At 41.4% G+C, this 22342-nt stretch overlaps 1 protein-coding gene across 1 annotated transcript in view; it reads left to right on the forward strand.

The window, feature by feature from the left end:
* Nucleotides 1-22342, forward strand: part of LOC145394910 (cell adhesion molecule 3-like) — a 197316-nt gene that overhangs the window by 64834 nt on the left and 110140 nt on the right. Inside the window, exon 3 of the mRNA XM_080268660.1 lies at nucleotides 809-944. Coding sequence (XP_080124786.1) covers nucleotides 809-944 — 136 coding nt within the window. The remainder of the gene's footprint in view (nucleotides 1-808; nucleotides 945-22342) is intronic.

A 22342-nucleotide genomic window follows, 5' to 3' on the forward strand; every position in this document is an offset into this window, starting at 1 on the left:
AGGAAAATGTGAGTGCGTTTAAGTACTTGGGTAGTGTGATGAGTTAGGATGGAAGTTTGGAGGGTGAAGTGCTTGAAAAGGTACAACAAGGAAGAAAGGTTGCTGGTTCCTTGAAAGCAGTGATAAGAAACAGAGAAGTGAGCATGGAAGTGAAAAAGCTACTACATGACAGTACTGTGATACCAACTCTAACATATGGAAGTGAAGCTTGGACATTGTTGGAGGGACAGAAGTCAAGAGTGAGAGGAGTGGAAATGAGTTATTTGAGGGGAGCATGTGGAGTCTCCTTCACATGGAGAGACAGACTGACGAAGTGAAGGAGCACTGTGGTGTAGATGTGGATGTGACAAGGAAGCGTTAGGAGAAACATTGAGGTGGTTTGGCCACGTAGAGAGGATGGAGAGTGAGAGACTGACGAGGAGGGTGTATGTGAGTGAGGTGGAATGAGGGAGAGGGAGGGGGAGGTCAAGGATGAGATGGAGGGATGGAATGGAGAGGTATATGAGAGAGGGGTGTGTAGACTGGAAGCAGGGCAGTGAAATGGCGGGGGACAGGGCGACGTGGAGGCGATTTGTTTGTGGCCACCACTTATGGGATTAAGGCGTCTTGCGAGAGATAGATAGATAGACAGACCTCTAGTAATGAAGGGGTTGATGTTTGGTATTATCTAGCTTCATCAGTACTAAAAGTCTCTCGAAATCCAAATAAAATCTTCTGGAAACAGAAAAACAAACCACTAGGAATGCTATCGAATGAAATGAGTTAAAGAAAGCCAGAGTGCTGTCTAATTGATGTGTTTGTTCTACAGCTGCGTGAGGACCTGCGGGTAAGCGTGATGTGGACTGGTCGACTGATGTTCTCTCATGCTGTGGTGGCGGACTCCGGGGTTTGGTGGTGCCGGAGATCAGCCCGTCCAGGACCACGCATCAGGATACTCGTCGTTAGTACGTATACAACCAAAATCACGGATCCTCTCATCTCAGTTAGTGGTCCTTCATAAACTACATACTATGTGTTCGTTACATGTACAGGGACAGCCTTTGGTATAATCTTAACAGTTCAGTTATCTTAATTACCTGTCTTAGAAGGACGCCAGATATGTGAGAGAAAAACACGTTTAATTTGTTATCGCTGTAATTGTTTTTCAAAGGAGGAAGCAATAAATTAAGCCATCAACGTGCCCATATCATGAACACAACAACACCCATCTTCAGTGGGTTTATTTCTCCTGTTCTAACACACCTTGCACCAACGTCCTTGTCAATCCCGCCCACATCTTTCTCACGATTATTATCCTTCTGAAGGATAGCTATGAATAACAAGCTGGAAGGAGAAAAGTAAATGGAGGAAAAAAATGGTGTTCATGACTAGAGCGTCTGTCGGACGTTGGAAGGTGGGGTAAAGTAGAGGGGGGTTAGGATGGTAAAAGGAAAGGTTGGGGTACAAAAGAGTACAAAGGAAGACAGACAGCAGTATTGGTAATTTTGATCCTGGCTGTTCGGAAAGACACTGTTGACCTTATTATAAAAACATACTATGTATATCGTAACTTTACTGCAGCCAAGCATTGAACACCTGTGAGAGCAGGAAATGGTTGGACTGTATTCAGCTCTTCATAACGCAATTAGTAACGAGACAGAAAAGTGAAACTTGTATTTTTCCGTCATGAGTTTCAGTAATAATCTGAGGTTTGCCTTTTCCTTCGCAATCTCAGTTGGTAATTCGGTCCTGTGGGCATGGCATCTAACCTTAGAGTCAAAGATGAAGTTAATAAAATAATACAGCTCACCACATACTAATATCTCTAGCTGGAGCCGGCAGGAAAAATTGAGAAGTATCAACGTTCAACATAGAAAACTGTATTGGAACATACACTACCTTCTCTTTACCCCAGCAACGTAGTTTTCATTTTGTTGTTGTTGTTGTTGTTACCACACGATCTTTTCAGTTTAGGTGGCCAGGATAATAGTGAACGCGTTACTGAACCCTGGATCTAAAGTCTCTAGTTCAAAATTGCCTACTCTGAGTTTAATAAAATCATCCGAATATAGCAGGCATATACGAAACAAAATATATATCATCAGATTAACGTGGTTAATTTGCAAAGGATAAGTAACATTTGTATGACTATTGCACTGTAGCTGTATCCTCCGTGATATGGGTGAGAGGAAATAGAAAGTAAGATTTGTGTATTGTTCAGTATAGTCATGAACGCTTTGCTGGGAACTGAAAATGTTTATCAAGTGTTTGATTTGAATCACAGTCCACCGCATTCGTATGGAAAGTTTTCCACGTGTTTGCAGTCTACAAGAGAGAAATTTTTTCGATATTTGAAAGAAAACGTTTGCAGCCTATTTGGAATCATTTATGTAATTCGATTTTACTTTTTTTTAAGTACTTATTATCTACCATATAATCATGTCTTCTTCTTCATAATATTTCATATCATCTTTTGCTGTACTCTTTTCACTGAGCATCATCGTGACGAAATAACCAAAACCGAACATGGTAGCTCTTGACATGAACCATCTCTGAACCACACTTCGTGTTGGAGCAAGTGCTTTGCTGTCTTATCGTGACTGAATTTATTTGACTGGGGTATTTGAAATGCATATATTGATGAAAACATACGTGCAGATGGTTAGGCTTGATAGTGGAACCAGGATTCCGGGTGTTTGAATGGTGTGTAAATGAGAGTCTTATTCACTTCACAGGGCATGCTGTTGATAGTTCTCCCTTGTCTTGCTTTCTGTTTTCTTGCTTTCTGAACCCTATCTCACCTAAACCTTAGGTGAGGAAAAAAATCGGGTTGAATAGGATGATGGAGACTTCCGGATACTACTAGATAATACAGAATTAGCTTTAGAATGATATCATACAAGTGTTATAGTTCTGGCCTCAGGTTCGTCTGAACGTGAACAGGTTGGACATGAGGTTGATGTTGCCCTTCTGCCTCCTTTCGAGGGATAAAGACTGAGTTGAGGAACATTTCTGTTACAGAGCAATGATGCCACTCGGTTACGTTGGTGACATCACATGATGGCATTCCTCGCCAGCATCATTTCACGGGGTAAAGATGTTCATTGAATTTGCAATATAATCTCCCATGGTTGAGTGTGTGTGTGTGTGTGTGTGTGTGTGTGTGTGTGTGTGTGTGTGTATGAAAGATAATTGTGGGGAACGTGAGAGTGTTATCTTGAGTCCCCCCTCTGCATCTGAGACCGTATTCGCGTGGCCACAGCAAGCTTCATACCACATCTTCCTTACTATAAATTTTTAATGTCACAGAACGGGAACACTCTCAGGCTGATTAAAAACGTCCGGAGTTATCTGGAACTGAATGCCCAATTTATTTCAACGATGAGAGGGTAGTAGTAGTAGTTGTTCCCTAGGCCCCGAGTCCCTAAGGAAGGCCATGGCCGAGACCGGGCTTTCCCACAGAGCTCTCAAGGAGTTTATGTTGTGTTGTTGGCATAGGTGATTGTGTGGAATGCAGTCTTCCATAATGTGTTTAATAGTATGGGGTGCTGTGTTACATTCTGGACAGGCATCAGTGACGGAGTCATCCAGCCTTTTCTGGTAACTTACGCGGGCTGGATAATATCCACATCTCAGCCTGGCCAGGTGGACCCTGTCCTCACGTGGGAGATAAGATTCAGAAGGGTGGATATAAGGAGGCCGTGCATGCAGCAGTGTGTTGTCTTTAAGTGACTGAATGGAGCGGCGAGTGATTTGAGTATGGATATGCTTCTTGAAGCTGGTCTGAGGCGGACAAGGGGGGAGGATGACAGTATTTGTGTATGATATCGTGTGCTGGGTGTTGTTTTGATGTTCCTTGGTGTGTGTGGATGTGCTGCCATGTAGTGTAGTGGATGTTGTGGGTTTGTTGAGGCTGCAGCGTGAATTTGGGTGCCTCTCATGGATTTAGAAATTATCTTGCTGACATTCCATGGCAGTCTTTCTTCTCTAGTGATCCCAATTCTACCCAGTCCCACATTTGTGACTTAATACTAGCTGGTATGGATTTATTCATACCAAGTCAACAGTTCACTAAAAGATCGAACTCTCCAAAAAGGTTTGATGGCAACTGTGCCAGTGCAACAGCCCAAAAGTCATTAGCATATGACTCTTACTTAAAATCAAAAACATCTGAATCACTCTCCCAATTTGAAATTGCTAGAAATCATGCAAAAGCTGTATTAAATCTATCTAAATCAAACTTTCTTCAAAAGCAAGCATCAGAACTACTTAACAACCCTAATGACAATAGAATATTCTGGTCAACTCTTAATTCTTTCAATAATAACTTTAACAAGTCACCTTCCATTCCCCCACTAAAATCTTCAGATGGCAACATTACAAATGACCCGCGTGGGAAAGCAGATATCTTTGCCAGTACCTTTGCCAGAAACTCTACCATAGACGATACCAGCCAGAATGTCCCAGTACTGGAACTTGATTCTCCCGAAATTGCCCCACTTAAAATACAGACAAGATACATAAAATCCATCCTAGACAATTTACCTACCAACAAAGCTCCAGGCCCAGATGGAATTCCGCCAATTGTTTTGAAAAACTGTTCCCCTGAACTTGCCTCTGTCCTAGCTAAATTATTCAGACTATGCATACGTACTTCTTTATTCCCAAATTCATGGAAAGAAGCCAATATCCACCCAATTCCGAAGAAAGGAAGTTCGTCTGACCCCTCCGATTACAGACCAATAGCTGTCACATCTTCTCTTGGTAAGGTATTTGAAACTTTAATAAGCACATTGTTAAACATCTTGAATCCAACAACTTAATTAGTGATAGACAATATGGTTTTCGCCACGAAAGATCCACCATTGACATACTCAATCTTTTAACTCATACCATCCATCAATCAATTGATCTTTTTCGAGAAACTCATACAGTAATTCTTGATATCTCTAAAGCTTTCGACAGAGTATGGGACCGTTCCCTGCTGTCCAAGCTCCCTTGCTATGGACTAACGTCTTTTGTTCCTTTGATTTCTTCATATCTTAGTGACAGGAAAATAAGAGTAAAAGTAGATGATGTATATTCCAATTTCCACTCAGTCAACGCCGGCGTGCCGCAAGGATCAGGTCTGGTGCCAACCCTATTTCTAGTTCATATTATTGATCTCTTATCTGTCACCCACAATCCCATCCACTCATATGCAGATGACTCAACACTACATAGTTCATTCACACTCAGACACCCATTTACAAAGTCTAATATCTCTACCTCTCAACTCAGTACAGCCATCTCCATAAATCAAGATCTGTCTACGGTCAGTGAATTGGGACAAAACAACCTTGTCTCTTTTAATGCTAGTAAAACTAAATATATACAGTTTACTAATAGACAGATATTGCCAGATTCGTACATTACCTTCAGTGCTACTAATATCCCCATCTCCAAAAGTATTGAAATTCTTATCGTCTCACTTAACAGTGCCCTCAGCTGGACCTCTCATGTCAGATCACTTGCTAAAACCGCCTCAAAAAACTTTGATTATTGTACAGAGTCCGTAACTTCTTCGCCGATGAGCAGTTAGCTATAATTTATAAGAGTCATGTGTGCTCTCAGCTTGAATATTGCTCACCCTTGTGGAATGGTTGTGAAGAGGTTGCATTAAGACAACTAGACAAAATTCAGAACAAAGCTGTTAGAATCATTAACAACCCTGTCATTACATATAAACTACCTCCCCTGGAAGTAAGAAGGAATGTTGCCTCCCATGCATTATTTTACAGATATTTTTTTGGCAAATGCTCAGACGAAGTTGCGTCCATGGTGCCACCTCTCCATACCTTCCCTCGTGCTGCACGGGCATCTGGTAGCGCTCATGACTGGAATGTCACTCAGCCATATTGCAGAACTTCTGCCTATCAGAATTCTTTCATTCCCCGAACTGCATCTCTCTGGAATTCGCTTCCCCAGAGTTGTTTCCCTCCAAATTTCAACCCACAGCTGTTCAAGTCTAACTGTTACAGATATTTTATGAACAGAGGACACCAGTAATCTGGTGTATGGACTATTTTTGTTTTTTTTACTCATTTGTTTTTCCTTCCTCCGTTGTTATATATATATATATATATATATATATAAGGTGATCCTTGACTTGAGGACTGGTTTCTTAATATAGGTGGTCTGTGGGTGTAGTAGCTGTGCAGCCTGTGATTATTTTTAGGGCCTTGTTCTGTATGGTCTGTAGAGTGTTGTAGTGTGTTTTAGTGAGGTTAGGAGCCCAAGCAGGGCTTGCATAATTCATCACTGAATATATATAATATTTGTATACTTTGGTGGTGTTTTCTTTGTTGTGTCTAAATGTTGTATGGGCAAGTGACCTCGAGGCATTAAGTCTTGGTGTTATTTTATTTTTAATGTTTGTGATGTGTTGTTTAAATGACATTGATGTATTGTATGTTACACTAAGGCTTGTGTGTGTGTGTGTGTGTGTGTGTGTGTGTGTGTGTGTGTGTGTGTGTGTGTGTGTGTGTGTGTGTGTGGTAGGGGAGTGTTGTTTATTGTGAGGTGTGGGATGTGACTGTGTTTTGCTGTCCAGTTTGTGAGAAGGGTCACCAGATTTGGCTGGGGCTATTTTAAGCCTGTTTGTGGTGAACCATTCGTGTAGTGTGTTGAGGTAAGGTTGGAGGATGTTTGCAGTTGTGTTTGCATTTTGGTGTGTACATGTAAGTGTTATGTCATCTGCATAGGAAGCTATGTGTATCTGTGGTGTGTGGGGTGTGGATAAGTCGTGCATGTATAGGTTAAAGAGTGTAGGGGACAAAACATATCCTTGGGGGACGCCATTTGTGCAGTTTCTGGTGTTCAAAGACTGACTGGCAAATGTTACATGTGCACATCTGCCAGCTAAGTAGTTTCCCAGCCATCTTTTTGTGTTATTGTGCATGTTTGTGTTGAATATTTTGTTTGTGAGGTTGTGGCGGGGGATGGCATCAAAAACTTTGTTAATGTCTAGTGTGACTAGGAGTGTTCTGTGTGGTGGCCTAGCTGAATTCATGCCATCAAAAACTTTCTGTGTAAGGTCTGTAAGAAGAGTGTTTGTGGGGTGCAGTGGCCTAAAGCCATGTTGTGATTGGGCTAGGGGGTTGTGAGGTGTAACTAGTTGTGGTACCAGTCGTTCAGTGACTTTAGAGGGGATACAGAGGAGTGTGATGGGGCGGTGTGAGGAAGGTAACGTGGGGTCTTTGTTAGGTTTAGGGATAGTGATGATAATGCCATACGCTCAGATGGTAGGTATTATGTTTTGTGAGTAGCTGTAGTTTGATATGTTGGTGAGTGCTTGTATGCCTTGTGGTCCAAGGTGTTTAAGGTGAATGTTGCTTATGTTGTCTGGTCCACAGGCAGATGAGTACTTAGGTTTGCTGATGATGTGCTTTGTCTGGTTGTAAGTGAAAGGTGCATAGTCTGGGTCTGTGTGGAACTGTCTCTTACGTTGGACGATACGTCGGTCGTCGCGATGGGGGTTTAGATGGCTGACATGTGAAATGTGAGTGATGAGAGAGTTTGCTTGTTGTTTGTTTGAAGGTGTTGTGTCTGTTGTTGTGATTGCAGCGTGTGATGATGTAGTGTTGCTGATGGAGAGTGTGATGCTGTTTAGTGTTTTGTAGAGTTTGCTGGTGTTTGTTTTGTGGTCAAGTGTTTGGAGATAATTATTCCAGTTTAGTGTTTACTGTTCTGATATTTTATTGTTTATTTGAGTGTTGAGTTCTTATATTTGGTGTACGGCGTCTTTTGTATGGGATGTTGGGGATGTCGTAGTGTGTCCCGTTGACTGATGAGGCCTTGAATTTCTGGTGTTAAGTTGGGGTTGTGTCTCTTTCTGTTGCCATTAGGGATGTGTCTTTTGTCTGCATCTTGTATAATTGTATTGAAATTGTGCACAGCGGTGTGATGGGTGTACTGTTTAATGTGTAGCAATGTTGTTCTGTTTCAGTTGTGAAGGCCTCCCAGTTGGCTCACTTATAATTAGTGTATATGTGTGTGTGGCCAGCTGGGGTGATTCTGGTTTTGGTAGTGGTGATGATTAGGAGGTGATCAGATCCAAAGGTTTTGACCACTGTACAGGATGTTGTGGGGTCGAGGTTTGGGGAGCAGAAGGTGATGTCAGGGGATGATGGGAGGAAGAGGGCATGGTGTGGGATATGGGAGTGTTGATGGATATTATTCAGTATGAAAAGATGATCTGTGGGATATGGGGGTGTTGATGGATATTATTCAGTACGAAAAGATGATCTGTTTGGGACTGGAGTACTAGCACTCTGTCTGTGTCAGGGTTGTTGACATGCCAGGCCGACGCCTTGGCGTTGAAATCACCACCCAGGATGATGCTGGGTATATTAGTGATGTGGTGTATTTGTGGAGAGTAATTGTGAGGTACTGTGGGGAATGACTGGGGGGAGTGTATTTGTTGGCGATTGTTATCAGTAATTTGTTACCAGTGCTTATTTTAATTGATTGTATTTCTGTTGTGGTGTCATGTCGGGGGAGAAGAGACTTTGTGCTTGATCTGGTACCTGAGAAGTTGATGGATTTGTGTACCAGGGTGATGAGTCCACCACCACCGCCGTCGGCCCGGTCTTGTCGAATGGTGGTGAAATTGTGAAATGTAGGTTTTTTTTGTGTGCTGTATAGTTTTGTTTCGTGTAAGCTGGTAATGTGTATGTTTTGTTTTTTGATGAATTGTGTGAGTTCTTGTTGTTTGGTGTTTATGCCATCTGTGTTTAATTGAAGGATGTTTATGTTGTGTGTGCGACGTGTGTTGGCTTCTGCAGCACGGGGGGGAGGTGGTGGAGTGGGTCGAGGGGAAGGGGTAGAAGGTTGTGATGGTAAGGGTTGGGGTGGATTAAGATGGGGTGGAATGGGAGGGGTTGGGGGATTGGATGGTGTGGGAAGGACCGGTGGGTTAGCTGAGAAGGGGTGGAGGAAGTAGGGGTAGGGTTGGTGGGGGGGTTAGTGGGTGGGGGGAAGGAGCATAAGGAGTAGGACCAGGTGTTTGTGTAATGTTTTCTGAATGCAAATGTCGTGCAAGTGTAATGGGTCCTGTTTTTTCAGGAATTGCACTGAACTGAACCCTTTGTCTGTCGGCTTGACGTGATAGGTTTTAAGCATGTTGGACATACAGTACGTATTTGTTGGTGGGTCCTTGATTGCTCTCAATGTCCCCGGCTAGAAGAAGTCATCGAGAAATGACCGCCGGGGAGTCATTTCTCGGTGTAGAAAAAAACAGTGTTGTTGTATGTGTTGTGCTGAGAGATGTGGTACTTGCCTGGGCGACCGAAGCCACTCCCAGGTTCTTGGGACCCGTGAAGGGCCGGTGGGGTTTGCGATGGTTTTGCCCCTATACTGTCCTCCTCTTCTGCTTCAACAGCCTCTGGGATGTAGACCCACAGCGAAGACGCCACCACTCCAGGTCCACGATGAGAGGGTTAATAAATTTGGCTGTGATATTTATGGTTAATAAATTTGGCTGTAATATCTATGAACTGCATATCAGTAGCAAAGAATACATATATCATACAAGAGTATAACAGATATCGTCAAAATCATCACCAACACCGCCACCGCCACCGCCATCACATGACCTTTCCTCCCACCTGATGATGGAATGAGAAAGAATCAATAAAAAGTACGAGACTGGGAGAATTCACAACAGCATGCCGAGTGAAAACACCCGACATTCTTAAGCCTGAGGAATACTGGCTGTACTTCATAGACATGACCATCTGCATTTTATTGTTTTATTTATTTTTTTTGGTCGAGTAGTTAGGGGAAGTAGGCGGTTGTCCAAAAGGTCGCGAATCCTACAGCAGGTTAGTGCGGAGAACAGTTTCACTTTTCAGATTTTGTTAAAACATATATTTCTGATCTTTAGTAAGTCCCACCAGTATGTCATAACAACACCCCGACAAATATCATCACACAACCATTGAATGAGACAACCTTAACATGTCTTCAGCATGGACGGTGAGTATTAGCGCCGAAACGGTTACAATGTGAAAAAGTGAGATAGGTAAGAGGATTCCTAGACTATCAAGTTAATAACCCCCCCCCAGAGAGAGAGAGAGAGAGAGAGAGGAGCAAAATAATCCATTATCAAGCTAAAAATGGGGTGCCAACCTTTGTCATGTGTTTCTCTGTACTCACTTCTCCTGTCATTACCCTGGCCTCATCAGCTTCCCTACCTTCATCCACCTAATTCATATCCAACTATTCCTCCTCGCACCATCAAACTCACTCATATATACCGTTTTCACCATCTCGGCTACATTCATTTTCTCCATGTGATCATACCGCTAAGGCATTTGCTCTTCTACCCGATTCAGATTTTTTTACTCCACATTTTTTGCGATTCACAACTTAGTCCACGCAAATTACTAACTCACAATTTTCGACAGTCCCCATTTCCATTGCTCGTACTTGCTAGTTTTCGAAACAGGTAATATCCATATAATTATATAATTATAGGGTTAGGATCTAATTTTCTGATAATAATTACACTAGACTGTACTGGGGTGAAGGCCTGGCCTAACCCAGGAGTTGTTCATTGATAACTGTCAAGTTCTGATCCTGGTTGCCATTGTCATATTTGCAGCTGCCGTGGAGAGGCTTCAGATCATTTTTGTCTACTCACCTTGCAGTCCTACTGACTATCAGTTTATCTATCTGTGTGTGTGTGTGTGTGTGTGTGTGTGTGTGTGTGTGTGTGTGTGTGTGTGTGTGTGTGTGTTCGTCACGTGACTTAGAATACTGTGTGTGTGTGTGTGTGTGTGTGTGTGTGTTCGTCACGTGACTTAGAATACTGTGTGTGTGTGTGTGTGATGCCGAATACTGTGAGGGTGAACCTGCGCGCGCGTGTGTGTGTGTGTGTGTGTGTGTGTGTGTGTGTGTGTGTGTGTGTGTGTGCATTTGAGCGTCGCGTGACGCAGAATACTGTGAGGGGGAACCACCTGGCATTTCTAATCCTCTTCATTAATGACCCAAATCCTTCCTCAGATGCTCTCATTTCTTATCTTTGAATCTCGCTCCGAAAGGGCCCAATTCGGGGCTTGGCAGGCTCACTCTGTGAGGCCCATCCGTGGGCACAGCTGCGTGGAAGTGTCTGCTTTGGGACCACGAAGCTCTATAATATGAGGAAGCTTTCTCAAGTGTAGTGCCGCGTAGTTTGTGTGCCCGCCGCCAGGGGCACAGGACAGCGCTGATGATGTTTATTCATTGCACTCGACCCCCGCTTCTTTTGAAATCAGGCGATGAATTCGGAAAATATAGTGCCATGGTCCGCTGTTCAGCTTATGTAAGCAACAGCGAAACAGAAACAGCAAGCTAAGAACAGTGTTCCAATTGCATTACCATGGTGGAGGCGACGAGTGCGGGTGTTTCAATGTGGCAGCCAATGTTACACGCTCGCTGTGGAGATAGCCTCTCCATACTACAGATAGCTGTCAGTGTTCGGGACACTCACGCCAGGTCATGAGTTATCATTGGCCAATCGATTCCGCCATTTTTCTGCCAGCAGCTAATCAAAATACAAGGAAATTTCCATTTGTAAACGGTATGGACGCCATCGTTCCTTGTACGGGAAGTGCTGTGCCGATGTGTGATATATTTCATCAGATTTCATATGTTATTATGCAAAATAATTTCTTTGTATGTGCTGATAGATAAAGACCTCAGGTAAAGATTGTGATAAGAATATAGTGTTGACAGTACTGTTTTCATTAATGAAAGTCCGCAAGAATTTTGCAGTACTGAGAAGAAACAATTGAGGTAGAACGCACGAAATTGATTACTGTATGCATATATGGATAATTATGCAATTTACGAGAGTGACCGTGATAACCAATGACACTGTTGACAAGATTTCCTAAGAAAAAAATAATGGCGAGAAAAATATAACTCGCCATTGGCGTGGTGTTATAATAATAATAATAATAATAATAATAATATTATTATTATTATTATTATTTATTTATTTATTTTTATCAACATCATCATCCGGACCTCCTTTCCCACCCTAGGGCAAGGTGATGAGTAACAGCGTCCAGACAGCCCAAGTTTGCCCTATCCAATGGGCCACGCTTCCATTCATTCATCATTCAATCCCCCGGAACCCTGGCTCTATCTGATACGCCAAAAACTTTCACCACATTCTGTAGCTTCACATAAACGTATCCAGTAGAGTCAATCCGAATGCTCATATTCTAAAAAGGGGTAGCAAATCCCACATCATGCATTACATCTCACAACATTCATCCAGCCAACTCCATCTCTTGTTAGTCCCCTAGCCTCACTGACTTCCATACCTCCTCTCTTCCTCACAAACTCATCCCCCCACCTTCTCCTTGGCCTACCTTGCCTCCTCCCTCCTTCACATTCCCTCATATATACATTTTTCACCACTCTATTGTTATCCATTCTCTCCACATGACCATACCATCTCGGTACACACTTCGATTCTGGTGTCCTCAGAGTTCCTTACTCCGCATCTTTCACGAATCACATTATTTCGTATCCTATCCGCTCTAAGTATTCCACATAGGCTACATTCCCCACCAGTCCCATCTCTACTGCTCTCACTCTTGCATTTTCATTTTCATGCCACACAATAGTCTCACATCCTTATGTTAAAGTTGGCACTAACATTATTTCATGTAAGCCTCGTGCACCTGCGATACTCAAGCCTCTGTTTCTTATCAAGGCCTTCATAGCACCAGCTACTTTCCTGCCTTGTATCACTCTGCTTTCCACTTCTTTTGCACATTTTCCTCGCTTTTCTATCACTGTACCCAGGTATTTCAACTCTCACCAATTCCAGTCTTTCTTCATTCACTGTAATATCACACTGGGTGTCACTTTCTTGATTACCATCACTTTACTCTTTTCTACATTTACTCGCAAGGCACGACGCTCATAGGCATCAGAAAACTTTGCACTATTCTACCAAGCTATTGTCCGGTATTTACAAGTAGCACTGCATCAGCAGCATACACCAAATTTGACATATTCCATCCATCACCACTCATTACCAACGGTATACCTCCCTCCATTACTCGTGTTTTTACTTCTCTCATCACCCGATCGATATATATATATATATATATATATATATATATATATATATATATATATATATATTGAACAACCATGATGGCATCACACAACCTTATCGCAGGCCCACACTGATCGTGAACCATTCACGTAGATGCCCATTTACTCCTACACATGCCTCAATACCATCATAAAATCTCTTGACGGCACCTTGCAGCTTACTTTCTACACTGTACATGTGCAAAGCCTTCCACAGTCCTCCTTTGTCCACTCTGTCGCATATTTTCTCCAGATCCAGCAGTGCCTTAGACTTACAGTCCTTCTCACAAGCCTTCTCCACTATCTGTCTCACTGCAAACACATTCCCTGCCACTCCTAAAGCCACCCTGTTCATCACTCACTAGGATTTCTGATATCTCTCTTTCTTTCTCTATAATAATTCTTCCATATACCATCCCTACAACACTCAATAAACCTATGCCACTTCGAGAGAAGTGAAGTCAGTGATTGTACTATTGTGGCCAGGAGTTATTAACCACCCTCGTCCAGCCAACCCGTGTATGTGGCACCGTCGCATTCACGAGCACAGAAGTTGCCTTCGATGCATTTCTGTCGAAAAATATCCCTTCAGCTTTGCGCTTGTACTAATGGATAAAGCAATAGTAATATTTACTCTGAAGGTTGACTCTGATAACACGAATATATCTTACCGATTATTTAATAACTTGTTTCTCGTATAGAGCCAAGCAAGTGACAAATATGTATATTTGGGTCCACTCCACGACTTCCTGTAGGTTTGAACCAGCGAACACAGAGTGAACAAGTTCAAAGCATTCATTTGTTACCAGGAGAGAGAGCGAGAGAGAGAGAGAGAGAGAGTAGTGGGTGCCTGTGAATTTTAAAGGAGTGAGGTGGGGAAATGAGGTGCTCAACACAGTTAAACATGGATTTGGCTTTCTATCCCTGTATGACTAAATGAAGTTATATTATGAAATAGAATAACTGGATGACGAAGTGGTAATGGGGTCTGGCTAATGGTTGTTTGGTTCAAGGTGTGCAGTGGTAAGCCAAATTCCAGGCAGCGGTCGCTGTTAAAAGTTGGATATTTTAAGTCCCATGTATTGCAAATATCTCCATGTATGTTTACAGTACGTGTATGCCCCTATGGACATATTTTCACCCCATGAATATTTTTATCAGTGAACATTTTCACCACTCGGAGCACAATCCCCCATGGACCTATTTTCCTTAATTACTTTTTTTTTTTTTCGCCTAGTTTTCTACGTAAACCTATTTTCCCATGAACTAATTTTCCCCATTGATGCATTTTCTCCCAACGGACCATTTTTTTCGTTGACCTTGAATCTCTCCATGGATGCAGGTTTCCTTCATGGACGTATACCCATGGACATATTTTTCACAATGAACCTATTTTCCCCATAAACCTGTAATCCGACGTGGATATATCACCCACTGATGAGTGTCCAGTTGAAACACAGACCTCATAACCAACATACGTATTGCACAATGGACCTGTTGTAACCCATTGGATCTACTGTATATACCTACTTCAGCATGATTCCCAAATAATATCCTCTGTGGACCGATTTTCCGCACACTGATCTATCCCCAACTCGGACGAAGTCACTCAAATGACCTAATCCCAGAAGCTTGTTTTCCCACAATCTGTCCATCCACCTACACACCCACCCATCAACGCACATACCTACAACCTTACTGGGTATAGTATGTTTCAAAAGTAGGACGACATAAACCCATATTTTGCCTTGTCCTACCGGTAGCCCCACCACCCACCCAACTTAATGCACGAACCCCACTCCACGCCATATAACCAGCCCAACAACCCTTTCCCTGCCTCTCGCCCACCCACTCCATCTAATCCGCCTGTGGAACCACCAGCCTACACTAACCAATCCACCAACCCAGTCACAAACCTACCAACCCGCATACCATGCTTCACAAGTCGGATGACTCGCAATTCCACACACACACACACACACACACACACACACACACGGCGCTCTCCGTACCAAATCATCACAGCCAGTGGCATTACCTAAATAGTATCTTTGTATGAGTCAAGCTCAGTACCAGGTTAGACTAAATGATTGTTCATTATTAAAAGGAAAAAAATAATAAGTTTAAACAAGACTTGTAAAAACAGGAAATAGAACCAAGACGAGAGAATACGCTGAGTCATCTCTGAGGTTTGTTTAGACTACAACAACACGGAGATTGTAAGTACATGCTTTGCACTTTAAGTATTGCAAAATGGATACATACTTCAGTAAAACAAATTTGGAAAAGAAAAGGGATAAAGGTAAAAAGCAAAATGATGATTTCTACCAAGAACTGGTTGAAGTAGAGACCCACAATAGACTGGTTGAACGTGTAAACAAACTAGAAATGGCTTTCAAAAATGAAATTGATGAAATAAAGAAGCAGATGCACTTGCAAAAGGAAGAAATAGAAAAACTAGGAAGGGAGGCCAATAAGAAAGACACAACCATCAGTGAACTAACAGTGGAATTGAGTACACTTAGGAAGAAAATGAGTGAAATGGCAAGTACAGTAGTCAATCACGAGAGTGTTATGGAAGAGTTAAAAAATGACACAGAGACAATTAGGCAAGTTAGCAGTCTTATTGACCAGAGCAGTGATATTGAGGAGAAGATAACGCAAGTGAATGAAGCTGTGCAAAGCTACGAAAATGATGTAGAAACCATGTATGCTGAAATGGTGAAAGTAAAGAAAGACTTAGAAACAAGGGTGGAGGAAAAAAGCATTAAAAAGGAGGTGAAAAGAATAATCCAAAACAATCCAAAGATAGTCAGAGATTCAGTAGAGATAAACAAATCAATAGTAATCACTGGTATAGAAGAGGAAGAAGTTAAAAACAAGATCACAAGAGACAAAAAGGAGATGGCAAATGAAATGAGCTTACTGAAAGAAGTATCAGAGGAAATCTGTAGTAAAGCCTAGAGGAACACAAAAGGTTAGGGAAATACGAGAAAAGCAAGACAAGACCTCTAAAGGTGACTTTCCAGAGTGTAAACACTGTGGAAGAGATACTAAAAAATGCAAAGAATCTTAAGGAAAAAGAATAGTTCAAAAATGTATGGATAAAAAGATGCCTAACACAAGAGGAACTGGAATTACTGAAAGAGAAAAGGGAGGAAGCAAAAACAAAAAATGAGGGAAGATCAGAAGAGAAGAAGAAATTTTTTTTACCAAGTAATAGGATTGCAGGTACGAAAGTGGTACACAGCAGGATGGAAGAAAAAGGAGGAAGGTAGTAGAACCATGTCATGACACGTATATAAACAAGATGATAAAGTTGATGTACTCAAATGTGGATGGAATGGTATCTAAAATACTAGAGATGAATGATTATGTCGGAGAAAATGAACCACAAATAATATGCCTAACTGAAACAAAATTAATACCAAGGATATCAAATGACATACTAAACTTAGAGGAATACAATATATGGAGAAGAGACAGATATTTAAAAAAAGGAGGAGGACTTATAATATTAACTAAGAAAAATCTAAAAGTCAAGGAAATAAAACTAGATATACCATCACAAGTAGAACTGATTGCAGTAGAGATCGACACATCTGAAGGTAAAGTAATTGTAGCCAATTTGTACATGCCACCCAGATCAAACACATGGGAAAGAGACGAATATGAGGACCTGGCAGAGAGTACAATTCAGAGTGTAAGATCATTGCTACATAAAATGGAAGAGAAATCGGAAAGAATTATACTAACTGGGGACTTCAATACAAATATAAATTGGAATACTCTAGATATAAATAGCCAAGAAAGCTGTTGGGACCAAAAGCTCCTGGATCTCGTACAAGAGTTTTTCTTAACGCAACATGTGAGGGAAACCACCAGAAAAAGAGGACTTGATGTACCTTCAGTGCTAGATCTAATATTTACAAGGCAAGAAAATGATATTGACAGTTTAATATATCACCCTCCACTCGGCAAAAGCGATCATGCAGTACTAAATTATAACTTCAGGATAGCATATGACATAGTAAACAACAATGATAGTTACAAAAAGAGCCTAAACTATAAAAAGGGAAATTATCAAGACCTAAAGAAGTATTTCTTAGAAGTTGATTGGGAAAATGAGCTTAGAGGACAAGATTTAAATGCTGTATATAAATTTTTTTTTGAATTTTATGAAATAGGAGTCCAGAAGTACATCCCACAGCACAAAGAAGCAGATAAGAAAATACAGAAATGGTTCAATACAGAATGTAAAAAATCAAAAGAAAGAAGAGATTTGTTGTGGAATAGATACAGACGACACAATAGTGAAAGGGCGTATAATAATTACAAACATGCAAGAAACGACTATACAAGAATAAGGAGGGAAGACCAAAAACAGTTTGAGGAGGATATAATAAATAAAAGTAGTGATCAACCAAAGCTGTTTTACAGCTATATCAGAAGCAAAACTAAAGTAAAAGATATAATACAATCCATTACGGACGAGGGAATCACTTATACACAAGAGAAAGATTTTTGTGAAGCACTAAATAAGAATTTCCAATTAGTTTTTACAGAAGAAAAAAATTTTGAGAGGGACTATGTGGAACACGCATGTCCACACATACTACCAGATATACAAATAGCAGAAAAAGTAATACAGGAGGAGTTAAGTAGATTAGACAGAGGAAAAACAAGTGGTCCTGATGAAATTTCATGTTGGGTATTACGAGAATGTGCAAAGGAGTTATGTAAACCATTATTTTTAATTTTCAAGAAATCCTTGAGTCAAGGAAAACTACCTGATATTTGGACAAAAGCAAATATTGTCCCTTTATTCAAGAAAGGAAATAGACAAAATCCACTTAACTACCGACCAGTATCACTGACCAGTGTTGTAAGCAAGGTATTAGAAAAACTTATAAGAAAAGCTTGGGTAAATCATCTAGAAGAACACAGTATGATAACAGAAAGACAGTTTGGTTTCAGAAAAGGAAAATCATGTGTTACTAATCTGTTGAGCTACTATGACAGAGTAACAAACACAATACAGGAAAGGGAAGGATGGGTGGACAGTATCTATTTAGATTTCAAGAAAGCTTTTGACACAGTACCACACCAAAGACTTTTATGGAAACTGTACCATCAAGGAGGAATTCGAGGCAAACTGTTTTTTTGGATGCAAGACTTTCTCATAAAAAGAGAAATGAGGACAGTACTAAGAGGAAACTACTCATCATGGAAAGAAGTGACTAGTGGAGTACCACAGGGTTCAGTGCTGGCACCAATCATGTTTTTAGTGTATATAAATGATATAAACAGTAATACTGGAAATGAGAGCTATCGGAATATGTTTGCAGATGATGCAAAAATACAAAGGAGAATTACTAACACAGACTTGTAAAGAGCTACAAGAAGAATTAAATAAACTTCATGAATGGAGTAGTACATGGCAAATGGCATTCAATGTGGACAAGTGTCATGTAATCAAGTTTGGTAAAAGTGGAAAAAGACCTGATTGGGATTATAAGTTAGGAAATAAAACCCTATACACATCAGAAAGAGAGAAAGACCTAGGTGTGATTATCAATAATAGACTATCTCCGGCTGACCACATCAGCGAGAAGGTACGGAACATGTATACACTGCTTGCAAATATGAGAATAGCATTCACATACATAAATGAAGACATGCTAAGAAGGATAATAACATCATTCATTAGACCAACCCTGGAATATGCATCAGTGGTCTGGAGTCCTCATCTCAAAAAGCACATAGACAAGATTGAAAAAGTTCAAAGGGCCGCTACAAGATGGATACCAAGCTTAAGGGATCTAAGCTACGAAGAAAGATTAAATAAACTGAATCTACCAACACTACAGGAGAGAAGGAAAAGAGGTGACATGATAATGCTATATAAATGCATATCAGGAAAGGAGAAAATAGACATAAATGATTACTTAACATATGGAGAAGCATCAGCAAGAGGACACTGCAAAAAATTGCATAAGAAGAGAGGTGATAAAGACGTAAGGAAATTCAGTTTCCCAAACAGAGCAATTGATCAATGGAATGCACTACCGAATGAAATAGTGTGTGCCAAAACAATTCACAAATTTAAGGATATGTACGATAAATATGGTTTAAGACACGGGACAGTACGAGCTTGACTCATTCCTGTAAAGATACAATTAGGTAAGAACAATTAGGTAAGAACACACACACACACACACACACACACACACACACACACACACACACACACACACACACAGGCGGGGTGGATTTTCTTACACTAAAGATGAGTTTCACCACTTAACTTAGTCTGTCGGTAGAAAATAAAACTCTTTACAGGGAGGTTGCCAGGCCGTAGATAATGGGCTTCATTCCGGCTACATACACATGATTTTATGCGATACGAGTAAATAACGTGCTCGAGCTAAACAGGGAATTTTTCCTTTGGCTGATGACGAAGGAGTTTATTTATCTCATGATAACGTCTCGTCGGACAAAATGAAAGATGGGTTTTATTCTGTGTAACGTCAGTTGATTTTGTCAAATTATTAGGCCGGCCGCGTAACTTCTGTTAAATGCCTTACGTTCGCATTTTTTTTCTCTGGTGGTTGACACCTGGATATTTCTGGCTAACTCATGAGTATTTTTCTCAGTAGCTGGATATCCCTCTCTGGACAGAGAGACAAATTACATTCTTATGTACAGCTTTTTGTTAAATCAATAGCATTTATCTCCTAATTCATTATTCCTCCGATAGCAATCCTTTAAAAAATAAAAGACCCTTTACCACAAAGCAAGGCAAGTTCTAGTGACTTATGGAAGATATATTCACACTGTGGCCTGTTTTCAGTGGAGCACAGAAATCCAGGGTTTCTCATCCCTTGCATTTACCTGCGCCAGTCTGCCTTCACATCATTTCTCCAAAATTCACAGGCGCTTACCATACTCTCTCTCTCTCTCTCTCTCTCTCTCTCTCGGTAACAAATGAATGCTTCGACCTTGTTCACTCTTTGTGTTCGTTGATTCAAACCTACAGTACAGGAGGTCGTGGAGTGAAATCCAAGAAACATTTAAGTCACTTGCTTGGTATTGTATGCCAAAAAATAGTTACTAAATAATAAATGTGATATATTCGTGTTATCAGAATCAGATTGGGCAAATATGAATTGGAGCAGATGGGAGACGTGGAAGGTGTGTGTAGGATATTTACAGAAGAAATATGTGCAGCATGTGATGTGGTGTGTGGAAGGAAGAGAAGACGGAGGGGGGTGCAAGGAACAGCGTGGTGGACTGAAGAGGTGAAACAGGCTGTGGCACAAAAGAAGAAAGCATACAATGAATGGATGAGAAATAGGGGCGTGGAAGAAGTTGAGAGGCGGAAGAGAGAGTTATATGTAGAAAGAAAGAGAGAGGTGAAAAGATTAGTAAGAGAGAGTAAGAAGAGAGTGGATGAGGAATTTGGAAGGAATTTGAATGTAAAGTGGAGGGACTGTAAGAAAATGTTCTGTAAAGAGGTGAAAAGAGTAAGACAGGGTGGAAGTGAAGTTAGCAGGGGAGTGAAAGATAAAAATGGTAGATTACTAGTGGAGAAGGGAGAAAAAGTGAGCAGATGGAGAGAACACTTTAAGGAATTGTTGAACGTAGAGGATGGAAGTAATGCGAATATAAGTGGCTGGGGAATGGCTGGGAGAAGGAGGGAGGTGAGAAGACAGGAAGAAATCAGTAGGATAGAAGTTGTGGAAGCAATGAAGAAAGTTAAATCGGAGAAAGCCCCAGGAATTGATGGAGTGTGTGGTGAAATGCTGAAGCATGGGGGAGAGATAGTAGTAGAATGGATGTGGAAGATGTGCAGACTGGCCTGGGAGGAAGGTAGAGTCCCGGAGGATTGGAAGTCAGGTATAATTATTCCCTTGTACAAAGGAAAAGGGGAAAAACAAGTGTGTGGTAATCATAGGGGCATTTGTCTTCTTAGTATAATAGGAAAAGTGTATGGTAGGATACTTATTGACAGAGTTAGAGAAAGAACAGAGAAATTGGTTGGAGAAGAACAGGGAGGCTTTAGGAAGGGAAGAGGTTGTGTAGATCAGATATTCATTCATAGATCTTTAGTGGAAAAGTTTCTAGAGAAGGGAAAGAAGTTGTATTCGGCTTTCATGTATTTGGAGAAAGCATATGACAGGGTGGATAGACAAGGATTGTGGAAAGTGTTAAGAATATATGGAGTAGATGGGAAGTTGTTGAATGCTGTGAAGAGTATGTACGATGGTGCGATGGCTGCAGTGCGTGTGGATGGTGAACTAAGTGAATTTTTCTCTTTGAAAGTTGGGTTGAAACAGGGATGTCATGTCTCCATGGTTGTTCAATCTGTACATGGATGGGGTAATAAAAGAGGTACATGGTAGGGTAGTGGATGTTGGAGTGGCCCTGGTGAGAGAGGATAGTGTTTGGAAACTCCCTGTACTGTTGTTTGCAGATGATAGTGTGTTGTTGAGTGAAGACGAAGAGGAGCTGCAAGGCTTGGTGGATGAGTTTGGGAGAGTGTGTAAGAAACGGAATCTAAAGGTGAATGTAGGGAAGAGTAAAGTGATGGTCTTTGAGAGAGGTGAAGTCAGTGAATATACAGCGAGGTTGGATGGTGAGGAATTGGAAAATGTGAGTACGGTTAAGTACTTGGGTAGTGTGATGAGTAAGGATGGAGGTTTGGAGGGTGAAGTGCTTGAAAGGGTACAGCAGGGAAGAAAGGTTGCTGGTTCTTTGAAAGCAGTGATAAGAAACAAGGAAGTGAGCATGGAAGTGAAAAAGTTACTACATGACAGTATTGTGATACCAACTCTAATGTACGGAAATGAAGCTTGGACGTTGTTGGAAGGACACAAGTCAAGAGTGAGAGCAGTGGAAATGAGTTATTTAAGAGGAGCCTGTGGAGTCACATGGAGAGACAGGCTGACGAATGAGGATATAAAGGAGTGTTGTGGTGTTGATGTGGATGTGATAGGAAGCGTTATGAGGAACACACTGAGGTGGTTTGGCCATGTGGAGAGGATGGAGGGTGAAAGACTGACGAAGAGAGTGTATGTGAGTGAGGTGGAGGGGGGAAGAGGGAGGGGGAGGCCGAGGATGAGATGGAGGGATGGGGTGGAGAGGTATATGAGAGAGGGGGGGTGTGAGTTGGGAGCAGGGCAGTGAAATGGCGGGGGACAGGGCGACTTGGAGGCGATTTGTT

This window comes from Coenobita brevimanus, chromosome 29, assembly GCF_032717465.1.
Source record: "Coenobita brevimanus isolate Jiangsu-jjx chromosome 29, ASM3271746v2, whole genome shotgun sequence".
Taxonomy (NCBI): Eukaryota; Metazoa; Arthropoda; class Malacostraca; order Decapoda; family Coenobitidae; genus Coenobita; species Coenobita brevimanus.